At 42.4% G+C, this 13641-nt stretch overlaps 1 protein-coding gene across 1 annotated transcript in view; it reads right to left on the bottom strand.

The window, feature by feature from the left end:
• Positions 1–4097: 4097 nt before the first annotated feature.
• LOC310873869 (neuronal acetylcholine receptor subunit alpha-9-II) overlaps positions 4098–13641 on the bottom strand; it is a 12050-nt gene continuing 2506 nt past the window's right edge. The window contains exons 4-12 of the mRNA XM_083786424.1: positions 13209–13363; positions 9856–9911; positions 8774–8898; positions 7889–8146; positions 7660–7753; positions 6700–6899; positions 5630–5755; positions 4630–4815; positions 4098–4451 (exon numbers count right to left, since the gene is read on the bottom strand). Coding sequence (XP_083642550.1) covers positions 4371–4451; positions 4630–4815; positions 5630–5755; positions 6700–6899; positions 7660–7753; positions 7889–8146; positions 8774–8898; positions 9856–9911; positions 13209–13363 — 1281 coding nt within the window. The 3' untranslated portion in view covers positions 4098–4370. The remainder of the gene's footprint in view (positions 4452–4629; positions 4816–5629; positions 5756–6699; positions 6900–7659; positions 7754–7888; positions 8147–8773; positions 8899–9855; positions 9912–13208; positions 13364–13641) is intronic.

Raw genomic sequence — 13641 nt, 5'->3', positions numbered from 1 at the left:
TCAGTCAGTCCCGGTCAGTCAGTCAGTCAGTCAGTCAGTCAGTCAGTCAGTCAGTCAGTCAGTCAGTCAGTCAGTCAGTCCCAGTCAGTCAGTCAGTCAGTCAGTCAGTCAGTCAGTCAGTCAGTCCCAGTCAGTCAGTCCCAGTCAGTCAGTCAGTCAGTCCCGGTCAGTCAGTCAGTCCCAGTCAGTCAGTCAGTCCCGGTCAGTCAGTCAGTCAGTCAGTCAGTCAGTCAGTCAGTCAGTCAGTCAGTCAGTCAGTCAGTCAGTCCCGGTCAGTCAGTCAGTCAGTCAGTCAGTCAGTCAGCCAGCCAGTCAGTCAGTCAGTCAGTCAGTCAGTCAGTCAGTCAGTCAGTCAGTCAGTCCCAGTCAGTCAGTCAGTCCCAGTCAGTCAGTCAGTCAGTCAGTCAGTCAGTCAGTCAGTCAGTCAGTCCCGGTCAGTCAGTCAGTCAGTCAGTCAGTCCCGGTCAGTCAGTCAGTCAGTCAGTCAGTCAGTCAGTCAGTCAGTCAGTCAGTCAGTCAGTCCCAGTCAGTCAGTCAGTCAGTCAGTCAGTCCCAGTCAGTCAGTCAGTCAGTCAGTCAGTCAGTCAGTCAGTCAGTCAGTCAGTCAGCCAGTCAGTCAGTCAGTCAGTCAGTCAGTCAGTCAGTCAGTCAGTCAGTCAGTCAGTCCCAGTCAGTCAGTCAGTCAGTCAGTCAGTCAGTCAGTCAGTCAGTCAGTCAGTCAGTCCCAGTCAGTCAGTCAGTCAGTCAGTCAGTCAGTCAGTCAGTCAGTCAGTCAGTCAGTCAGTCAGTCAGTCCCAGTCAGTCAGTCCCAGTCAGTCAGTCAGTCAGTCAGTTCCAGTCAGTCAGTCAGTCAGTCAGTCAGTCAGTCAGTCAGTCAGTCAGTCAGTCAGTCAGTCAGTCCCAGTCAGTCAGTCAGTCAGTTCCAGTCAGTCAGTCAGTCAGTCAGTCCCAGTCAGTCAGTCAGTCAGTCAGTCAGTCAGTCAGTCAGTCAGTCAGTCAGTCAGTCAGTCAGTCCCGGTCAGTCAGTCAGTCAGTCAGTCAGTCAGTCAGTCAGTCCCAGTCAGTCAGTCCCAGTCAGTCAGTCAGTCAGTCAGTCAGTCAGTCAGTCAGTCCCAGTCAGTCAGTCCCAGTCAGTCAGTCAGTTCCAGTCAGTCAGTCCCAGTCAGTCAGTCAGTCAGTCAGTCAGTCAGTCAGTCAGTCAGTCAGTCAGTCCCAGTCAGTCAGTCCCAGTCAGTCAGTCAGTCAGTCAGTCAGTCAGTCAGTCAGTCCCAGTCAGTCAGTCCCAGTCAGTCAGTCAGTTCCAGTCAGTCAGTCAGTCCCGGTCAGTCAGTCAGTCAGTCAGTCAGTCAGTCCTAATCCCAGACCCAGGCCCGATGCCAGGAGGATATTACAGTAAGTATATACAGTAGGAAAACAATAGTAGCTCAATGCCATTACTCTGATATTACTATTCATTGATTTATTGAACACAGTATTTTTTTCCATTCATTGATGTAAGAACCATAGACTGTAAAAAATATGGACAAAGCGTTCCCCGGGTCTAACATGAACGTAAAATGAAGCCTGTAATAATATGCTAATTCCTGATGTAAGTCGCCATCTTTGGTACCAGCTGGCCATTGGCTGGCTCCGTTTTGTATACCAGCTGGTCATTGGCTGCCCAGACAACGAGGCGGGACTTCCCCCCTTCTTCTCCGTTGGTTTTTATTTTGACTCGAGTGGGAGGGGAATCCCGATCATAGACTGTAATGGTAGCCACGCCCCTCAGAACATACGCGATGTTTTTTTTTCTTTATGGTCATTTTTTTAATTAATGGGACCATAATTTTCCAAAAAGAATATTATGACATTAGAAATGAGACTTTAAACTAGTGACTGGAAGAAGAAAGTATTCATGACCATGTTTATTAAGGTAATACAGTCTAGGTGAAGTTGGGCCAAAATACATGGGCCTCTATGGAGCTATGGGGCTTTTTGGGTCCGGTCCAGCGCCACAACAGGCCATTATATGAACTACCGATTTCAAATGAGGCTTCACGAAATATCTGGCTGACTGCCCCCCTGGTAAGAACGCAGCAGGCCTAGCATCTGAAAAGCTGAATATCAACACAGTAAAGACTATTAAAGTTATTTCACGTACACGTCCTTTAATCAGCCAGTGACCAAATTAATGTTCAGATGAATTGAGTATGTAGGACCTCAATGGAAACAAGCCATTGTGCATTATCGGGTTATTAATGTATTGAACGGTAGCGTATACGTTGGTCCAATGTGTAACAGCCCGACAACATGTGTGGCTGGTTAAGACTCACCTGAGACTCTGACATGTGTGGCTGGTTAAGACTCACCTGAGACTCTGACATGTGTGGCTGGTCAAGACTCACCTGAGACTCTGACATGTGTGGCTGGTCAAGACTCACCTGTGAGTTTACAATAATTAAACACATCCTTATTGAACCGTACATTCCTGTGCTTTTTTTCCCTGCAGACTGTTAATAAAGCATTAAATCAATCAATCAATCAAATAAATCCAAGGTTGTACAATCCTGTTTTTTATTTTGTTTGTTTACACCTAAAAATGAATATGCGTCCTGCCTTATGCTATGAACTATTACAGTATACCACAATATGTACCAAATAACAATAATAATAATAATAATTATACATAATAATTATATATATATATATATATATATATATATATATATATATATATATATAACCAACCGTGTGAAAACAATGACCATATTTACATTTTTAATAATAGTACTTTGTATTAACAATATCTATAAACAAAAACCTCAACATCCAAAATGGAGACAAAGTATATACAAAAAACATTTCATCACATACCGATGCATAATTAACCATTTCATTACTTGACTGGTGTCCCACAGGGCTGTGTCCTAGTGTCTCACAGGGCTCATAGATTTAGTATTTCCCTCTACAGTATAATGGAATATCATCCAGGCTTTGTGAGTTTATAGATCTGATATTTCTTCTTCAATGGGTTAAATAATGATAATTGGTTAAAGTCATGATGTGTAATAAAGCGTCGCAACCCCACCTGTTGTGAGCTTGTAGATCTGCTATTTTCAGCGCACAACCAATGATAAAATGACATGTCTACTGGATCTCTTCTCCACTAGTCCCTCCCTAGCCTGGCCCAGTCTGTGTGGTTTCTGGTCTATAGAGGGGTAGCCTCGGTACCAGGCTTTCATTTTTGTTGGTGCAAAAATGTAAAGCCTGGAGGAACGCATTGGCCGCTCTGGTCTAAAATTGGGAGTCAACCCTTCCGGGTGGGCGTCGCTCCAAATGATGTGACGTAGCGCTGCACTAGGGGGGAGAGGAGGGGCCGGGGGTGACGGACAGATCGATGAGATCCAATCAGGGCATGCGCAAATCTCAGCCGCGACCCGCCCCTCTAGACCAGAAACCTAACACGTTAGCTCAGGCTAATAGAGGGGTGACCCAAGAAGATTAGGTTTTTAAAAATGACAACAAAAATGGACCATTGGCCGGCACCACGATGACGGATGGTGACGTATTCACTGCCGCCCCCAGGAAGCGGCAGTGGTTGCTATAGCAACCACAGATAGCACCTCTGTGTGAACGTAGACACATCTGACCCTGGCCTGGACGGTTGGCTCAACCGTCTGGGCCCCTAGAGGCTGCTGAGCCAGGCTGACGGTTAGCTCAACCGTCTGGGCCTCTAGAAGCTGCTGAGCCGGGCTGACGGTTAGCTCAACCGTCTGGGCCCCTAGAGGCTGCTGAGCCAGGCTGACGGTTAGCTCAACCGTCTGGGCCCCTAGAGGCCTCTGAGCCAGGCTGACGGTTAGCTCAACCGTCTGGGCCTCTAGAGGCCTCTGAGCCAGGCTGACGGTTAGCTCAACCGTCTGGGCCTCTAGAAGCTGCTGAGCCGGGCTGACGGTTAGTTCAACCGTCTGGGCCTCTAGAGGCTGCTGAGCCAGGCTGACGGTTAGCTCAACCGTCTGGGCCCCTAGAGGCTGCTGAGCCAGGCTGACGGTTAGCTCAACCGTCTGGGCCCCTAGAGGCTGCTGAGCCAGGCTGACGGTTAGCTCAACCGTCTGGGCCCCTAGAGGCTGCTGAGACAGGCTGACGGTTATCATCCTATCAAAAAAGGCATAAAAAGCCAAAACAAATAGTAAAAAAGGAAAAAACATCTGACCTGTTAGATTCCTCATGCAAACACTTTGACAAAAAATACAAGCATAAATCTTTTTACTTCCACATGCTGTAGAGACTCCTCCCCCCAGCATCACAGAGCTCCGCCCACGCTGATTCATTATTCATGAATGAACTAATAATCAACCAATGAGATGATGATGACCAGGATAATAATGGACCAATCAGCGATCTCGGCCGATGATGAGGATGCTCATGACGAACACCATGATGAAGAAGATCCACATGAAGAACCTGTCCATCACCTGGAAAACAACAGCGCCACCATATGGTCCATTATTACAGAGTACATTATAATGTAATCAGATTACATATAATCAGATTACATTATAATGTAATGTAATTAGATTATATGTAATCTGGTTACATTGTAATGTAATCAGATTACATACAGATATTACAGATTACACAGATACTCTTCACCTTGGCGATCTTCTTCCACTCCGCCCCTTTGTTCTGATTGGCCCGTTGCTCGCGGTAGCAGTTGGCGATGTACTCCACGTTACGGAGCACCTTGGGGTCCACGCCGGGTAGCCCCGCCCCCCCGCTGCTGCAGAACACACAGGGGCCGAAGGCCACGCCCCCTTTCTTCTGGTCCTCCGAGCCGGGCTGTCAACGATTTACAATGTAGTTTGATCTATTTATAGTAAATAGAGCTTACAGCATGTCACTTTGTGACGTGTTATTTCTGCTATTTTTGAAAGAAAATACGGAAATGCTGGACATTTATTACAATGTAATAAATGCATTGACATTTATTATAATGTAATAAATGCTGGACATTTATTACAATGTAATAAATGCATTGACATTTATTATAATGTAATAAATGGATGGAAATGTATTATGTAATAAATGCATGGACATTTATTAAAATGTAATAAATCCATGGACATTTTTCAACATGGAAGCGATTGACAATAATTGTGATGAGGCAATTATGTAATTACTGTGATTGACAGTCTACCTTCTGATTGACAGGCCTAACTCCTAGCTCCTTATGTAATTACAGTGATTGACAGGCCTACCTCCTACCTCCTAATGTAATTACAGTGATTGACAGGTCTACCTCCTAGCTCCTAATGTAATTACAGTGATTGACAGGTCTACCTCCTAGCTCCTTATGTAATTACAGTGATTGACAGGCCTACCTCCTAGCTCCTTATGTAATTACAGTGATTGACAGGCCTACCTCCTAGCTCCTTATGTAATTACAGTGATTGACAGGTCTACCTCCTAGCTCCTTATGTAATTACAGTGATTGACAGGTCTACCTCCTGGCTCCTAATGTAATTACAGTGATTGACAGGTCTACCTCCTAGCTCCTTATGTAATTACAGTGATTGACAGGCATACCTCCGAGCAGCAGTGATTATAATTACTGCGACAGTGATTGAGTGACAGCAGTGATTGACAGGCATACCTCCGAGCAGCAGGGGGCCACATGGGGGCGCTGTGGGAGGACCCTGGGGGGCCGTCGAGGGCCGGGGGTCTGCGGTCTGTGGACACGCCCCCTGGGGAGGGGGGAGGAGCCTATTCCACAGTCATCCTGCGAGGAGGGATTCGTTTTGTTCATTTAATGATTTTAATATAACGTCTTTTAAGGACCGTTATGGAGGGGAAAGGAACTGGTTGGAATAACGTGTTCCTTCCACGTCCAACCAGGGGAACTCCCCCCTGTCAGGTGTAAAGGAGAAACTTGGACACTCAGGCATGAAGGAAGCATGAGTTCAAGTCCGTTGCTCTCCCCTTGTCCCCCATATATGGGGACTAGGTTGGTCTCCCCTTGTCCCCCATATATGGGGACTAGGTTGGTGGAGGGTGTGTAGAGCCCAGGATCACATTAGATGATTGACACAGGGGTGAAAAATGGGTTACAAAATCGTGGGATAAAAAATATATTAAAAATATATATATTTAATGATTTTAATATAACGTCTTTTAACAGTTTCCGTGCCTTGAATGGATTACTCCAGGTTAATGTCGCTGCCGTATCGGACATACCCGCCTTTTGTTTTATGTGTTTAATCCGCCGTAATGTAATGAATCAAAAGAAAATCCGTCTTCGTCGCGGAGTATGGACTGGATGCCTTCGCTGTGAATGACGAAACCGGAAATCGTCACATGCTGTGGGCTGCTAGGGCTTCTGGGAAATTGAGGCCAATGGAAATGCATTGGATGCAACGCCTCATTGAAACCAATCTTGTGTGCGTCTTCCGCGTGCACCAAGATGGTGGATGCTACACACAGATCATAACAAACCACGGGAGCTTTTTTTGATGGATTTTCGCGGATTAAAAGCCCAAATAATTCAGCGTATGCTCTAAAGGTAATACAACAATCTCGGCAGTGAAGGGGGGTTGATTAAAATGCGGGTTAATCGTAAAAAACAGTCAAACTGTTAAGGACTGTCCGCTACAGTAAAGTACAGGTCATCCAGTCGATGATAATAATAACAACAATAATAATAATAATGATAATGATAATATTAACCTGGTCAGGTACAGTGGTACTGGTACAGTTCTCTCCGACCTCATAGACCATACACATTCTGCTCATCCAGTCGATGATGAGAACTTTGGCCCAGTGAGGGACGGGTTTGGCTTCAGCACCGCAGAAATGAATATTCATGATGAAGATCGTTAGCGACGTGGAGGCTGTGATCATCGTCATGGTAGCGATGTAGTATTTACCTGTTTAATAAACAACATATTTAAATTAGACTCTTGAATAATAATTATGTAGTATTTACCCGTCTAATAAACATCATATTTAAATGAGACTCATGAATATTCATGATGTAGTATTTGCCTGCAATTAATAAACATTATATTTAAATTAAACTCATTAACATTGAAGATGGTCAGAGATGTGGAGGTTGTAGTATTTATAAAAATCACACTCTTGTGAAGTGAGTGGCGCGCCTATCATCATACAGCATCATACATCACATTTCGTGTTCAGCCAATCAAATCATTACAAAAGTTCCAGCCAATCACTTTTGGCGCCTTTGCGTTTCTGCCCTCACTTTTATCTTCAATATGTACTTTGCTCAGCCAATCAAATCATCGCTGTGGGGTGATCACTCAGAGGATGGGATGGTAGTCATGTACTGACCTATAAGAGGGACACTCTCAGAGGATGGGATGGTAGTCATGTACTGACCTATCAGAGGGACACTCTCAGAGGATGGGATGGTAGTCATGTATTGACCTATCAGAGGGACACTCTCAGAGGATGGGATGGTAGTCATGTACTGACCTATCAGAGGGACACTCTCAGAGGATGGGATGGTAGTCATGTACTGACCTATCAGAGGAACACTCTCAGAGGATGGGATGGTAGTCATGTACTGACCTATCAGAGGAACATTCTCAGAGGATGGGATGGTAGTCATGTACTGACCTATCAGAGGGACACTCTCAGAGGATGGGATGGTAGTCATGTACTGACCTATCAGAGGGACATTCTCAGAAGGAGGCATGATCTCAGCAACCATCATCTGGAAGACGGTCAGAGCCAGCAGGACGGTGACGCCAAGAGAAACCTATAAATATATAAAATATATAACACAATATATATAACATATATAACACAATATATATATAAAATATATAACACAATATATATATAAAATATATAATATATAATAAGCAGTAGCAGTAGCAGTAATAGTATAAACCTTCTCTCCACTGTCAGCAGGCAGGTAGAACCCCAGCGGAGCCAGGAAGGAGATGAGGAAACACGGCAGCAGGAGGTTGAAGATGTAGAAGGAGGATCTCCGCCGCAGCAGAACGGTGTAGGTGATGTCAGGGTACGGATCTGAACAACATCCGTACATGATGACATTCTTAGTGGCCGGCATCCCTCCCAGGATCCACTCCACGTTCTCCACGAACGACGACAGGTCTCCTTCACTCATAGCTATGGAGATGTCCACCTGTTGGAGAGAGGAGCATAGTGAGATGGTCTCCTTCACTCATAGCTATGGAGATGTCCACCTGTTGGAGAGAGGAGCATAGTGAGATGGTCTCCTTCACTCATAGCTATGGAGATGTCCAGCTGTTGGAGAGAGGAGCATAGTGAGATGGTCTCTTTCAGTTCACTCATAGCTATGGAGATGTCCACCTGTTGGAGAGAGGAGCATAGTGAGATGGTCTCTTTCAGTTCACTCATAGCTATGGAGATGTCCACCTGTTGGAGAGAGGAGCATAGTGAGATGGTCTCCTTCACTCATAGCTATGGAGATGTCCAGCTGTTGGAGAGAGGAGCATAGTGAGATGGTCTCTTTCAGTTCACTCATAGCTATGGAGATGTCCACCTGTTGGAGAGAGGAGCATAGTGAGATGGTCTCCTTCACTCATAGCTATGGAGATGTCCACCTGTTGGAGAGAGGAGCATAGTGAGATGGTCTCCTTCACTCATAGCTATGGAGATGTCCAGCTGTTGGAGAGAGGAGCATAGTGAGATGGTCTCCTTCAGTTCACTCATAGCTATGGAGATGTCCACCTGTTGGAGAGAGGAGCATAGTGAGATGGTCTACTAACAGTAATGCTAACATGCTAACCTGGTTTCCGTTGTAGGTCCAGGAACCAAAGGTCAGGTTACACTCCTGGCTGTCGAACGGGAAGTAGGAAACGTCGACGGAGCAGGAAGACTTGGTGATGGCAGGCTGGTCCCATGTGATCTCACCTAGCCAATCAGGAATCACCGGTTAATAGAAGATATTAGTATTATTATTATTATTCCTACCCATGTGATCTCATCTAGAATACATTATTATTGTTGTTGTTTTTGTTGTTACTTGTGCGAGAACAGCGCAAGTACTGTTTTCGGCTGCGTATGTTGGTGACTCCCTCGGCCAATCAGGGATTGTGTATTTTTGGTGGCCCTGTCAGCCAATCAGGAACCACCATTCTTACATAAACAAAGTTACGTCATCAGTCAGTCTCTGATTGGCCGAGCGACGCCACAAAAAATACACGGTAAGTTGACACGGGTCAGAGGTAAGTTGCGCACTCTGCTCGCGCACAAGTAGGCCAACTCGTGTGCAAAGTGCAAGTTGGCAGCTGAACAGAGTTATTATTAGTGCTGTGATCGGCTGGGTACAGGCGCGCAGATAGGGGGGGACGGGGTACGGGGGGGGGGGATCGACCCCCTCAGTTTCATGAGGAGGGGGGATTATCCCCTCCATGTACCGTGGCTGCATGTGTTTTGCCGTGAAATCCGGTAAAAAACGCGGAAAATCTGAGTAATTATGCGTAAAAGTGGGGGGGATATCCCCCCGGCCTCCTCATGAAATTTCTTCGCACATGCTCAACGCGCGCAGATAGCACCCAAATATGTCCCCCCCCCCCCCCCGTTATAAAATGCTATCTGCGCCCCTGGCTGGCTAGTGGCTATGTATGTTAGTGTTGTCCACCAGCCAATGGGTATGTATGTATGTCGGTGTTGTCCACCGGCCAATAAGGGACCACCATTCTTGATGACGTAACTAAGGTATGCTTGGTGATAGGCCTACGTACTTTTCAAGTAGCAATACTTGCGCACAAGTAGGCCATAGATGGCCTTAGATGGCCTAGTTGTAACTTGTGTGTAAGAAGCAAGTTGGCAGCTCGACAGAGTGCATTTCAAGTCATGTGATCTCACCGTTGTAGCGCAGAACCACGTTGGTCTCCATGACACCAGAGGACGCTTCATCAGCCCTGAACATGAATAATAGTACAATAACCTGAACATGAATAATACAATAACCTGAATATGAATAATAGTACAATAACCTGAACATGAATAATAATATCCTGAACATGAATAATACAATAACCTGAACATGAATAATAGTACAATAACCTGAACATGAATAATAATATCCTGAACATGAATAATACAATAACCTGAACATGAATAATACAATAACCTGAACATAAATAATACAATAACCTGAACATGAATAATACAATAACCTGAACATGAATAATACAATAACCTGAACATGAATAATATAATAACCTGAACATGAATAATACAATAACCTGAACATGAATAATACAATAACCTGAACATGAATAATACAATAACCTGAACATGAATAATATAATAACCTGAACATGAATAATACAATAACCTGAACATGAATAATATAATAACCTGAACATGAATAATACAATAACAACCTGAACATGAATAATACAATAACCTGAACATGAATAATACAATAACCTGAACATGAATAATACAATAACCTGAACATGAATAATACAATAACCTGAACATGAATAATACAATAACCTGAACATGAATAATACAATAACCTGAACATGAATAATACAATAACCTGAACATGAATAATATAATAACCTGAACATGAATAATACAATAACAACCTGAACATGAATAATACAATAACCTGAACATGAATAATACAATAACCTGAACATGAATAATACAATAACCTGAACATGAATAATACAATAACCTGAACATGAATAATACAATAACCTGAACATGAATAATACAATAACCTGAACATGAATAATACAATAACCTGAACATGAATAATACAATAACCTGAACATGAATAATACAATATCCTGAACATGAATAATACAATAACCTGAACATGAATAATACAATAACCTGAACATGAATAATACAATAACCTGAACATGAATAATACAATAACCTGAACATGAATAATACAATATCCTGAACATGAATAATACAATAACCTGAACATGAATAATACAATAACCTGAACATGAATAATACAATAACCTGAACATGAATAATACAATAACCTGAACATGAATAATACAATAACCTGAACATGAATAATACAATAACCTGAACATGAATAATATAATAACCTGAACATGAATAATACAATAACAACCTGAACATGAATAATACAATAACCTGAACATGAATAATACAATAACCTGAACATGAATAATACAATAACCTGAACATGAATAATATAATAACCTGAACATGAATAATACAATAACCTGAACATGAATAATACAATATCCTGAACATGAATAATAATAACCTGAACATGAATAATACAATAACAACCTGAACATGAATAATACAATATCCTGAACATAAATAATAATATCCTGAACATGAATAATACAATAACCTGAACATGAATAATACAATATCCTGAACATAAATAATAATATCCTGAACATGAATAATACAATAACCTGAACATGAATAATACAATAACCTGAACATGAATAATACAATAACCTGAACATGAATAATACAATAACCTGAACATGAATAATACAATAACCTGAACATGAATAATACAATAACCTGAACATGAATAATACAATAACCTGAACATGAATAATACAATAACCTGAACATGAATAATACAATAACCTGAACATGAATAATATAATAACCTGAACATGAATAATACAATAACAACCTGAACATGAATAATACAATAACCTGAACATGAATAATACAATAACCTGAACATGAATAATACAATAACCTGAACATGAATAATATAATAACCTGAACATGAATAATACAATAACCTGAACATGAATAATACAATATCCTGAACATGAATAATAATAACCTGAACATGAATAATACAATAACAACCTGAACATGAATAATACAATATCCTGAACATAAATAATAATATCCTGAACATGAATAATACAATAACCTGAACATGAATAATACAATATCCTGAACATAAATAATAATATCCTGAACATGAATAATACAATAACCTGAACATGAATAATACAATAACCTGAACATGAATAATACAATATCCTGAACATGAATAATACAATAACCTGAACATGAATAATACAATAACCTGAACATGAATAATACAATAACCTGAACATGAATAATACAATAACCTGAACATGAATAATACAATAACCTGAACATGAATAATACAATAACCTGAACATGAATAATACAATAACCTGAACATGAATAATACAATAACCTGAACATGAATAATACAATAACAACCTGAACATGAATAATACAATAACCTGAACATGAATAATACAATAACAACCTGAATAGAGCGCCACAGCCCCGCCCCCTGCGATGGGACCGGAAGAGCATTTCTCATTTCATCCCACAGACGTTTCAGAAAGTATTTATTTAAAGACCTGTAAGCCTCAGACAGAGACAACTGGGATGGTGACAATTAACTCATGACAATAAACACAATTTTTGGGGCCGACCAAATAATTAGAAAGAAGAAACAAAGCTTTTTTAACCCATTTTGACCTGAGGACGATTCTACAAATGTCTTCTGAAAAACCCGTGTTTCTGTGTCAGTGGTTCTCAAACATTTTCATGTCAAGGACCCCCAACAATATTATGTAATTGGCCGCCGACCCCCATCTAAAAATATGTTGTTTCAGGGACCTCCCCCCCCCCCCCCCAGAAGCAAAGATTTGAGTTAAAAACATTTCGCTCTGAAAGAATATATATTCAAATATTTGCGCCACATTTTCACAATATTTAAAAAAATATATCAGACCTACAAGCTCGTAGCGCGGCACTCGGTGCCGCGCTGTGAGCTTGTAGATCTGATATTTTTCAACAGCCAAAGCATAACATGACCAACTCAGTGGCCTTGTGGTTAGAGTGTCCGCCCTGAGACTGGGAGGTCGGGGTTCGATCCCCGGCCGGGTCACACCAAAGACTGTAAAAATGGGACCCAGTGCCTCCCTGCTTGACAATCAGCATCAAGGGTTGGATTGGGGGGGTAAGTCCCTGTGACATACTAGCGTCATGTCCAGGGGGTGTACTTGTACATCAAGCTGCCTCACGCTACAGAAACAGGACATAGGCTCCTGCCCTATTACTACTGCTGCTTACTTACTTTAAAGCATAACATAATGCTTAAAACACCAACAGGGGTTCCCGACCCAGAACGGCGTCTAAAGCAATAAGCATATACTGTACCTACTGTACAGAACCAGGTCCGGTCTACCTACTTGTTGTACAGAACCAGGTCCGGTCTCCAGACCAGAGTGGAAGGGATCCGGATCACCTCCAGACCGTCGTAGTCCTCCTTGTTCCACGTGAGGAACGTATCGTACCAGATCTGTCTGATCCACAGGTAGGCTATGAGGACCTGGTTACGCTCATCCTACACGTGCGCACGCACACACACACACACACACACACACACACACACACACACACACACACACACACACATTAAGGTCTGTCTGATCCACAGGTAGGCTATGAGGACCTGGTTACGCTCATCCTACACACACACACACACACAGATTTACTGATCCTTCTTCATGGGGTATTATGGCAGTTTGCATCCTTAATAGTTGCATTACTGCCCCTTCTTTATATCTCAGTATCTTTACTAATCTATTCAAGACTTACAAGTACTTAAGCGTCTAAAATAAA

Source organism: Protomyctophum parallelum, assembly GCF_964188405.1.
Source record: "Protomyctophum parallelum genome assembly, chromosome: 16".
Lineage (NCBI taxonomy): Eukaryota > Metazoa > Chordata > Actinopteri > Myctophiformes > Myctophidae > Protomyctophum > Protomyctophum parallelum.
The sequence above is the reverse complement of the archived record's forward strand: the minus strand, read 5'-3'. Positions and strand labels throughout refer to the sequence as shown.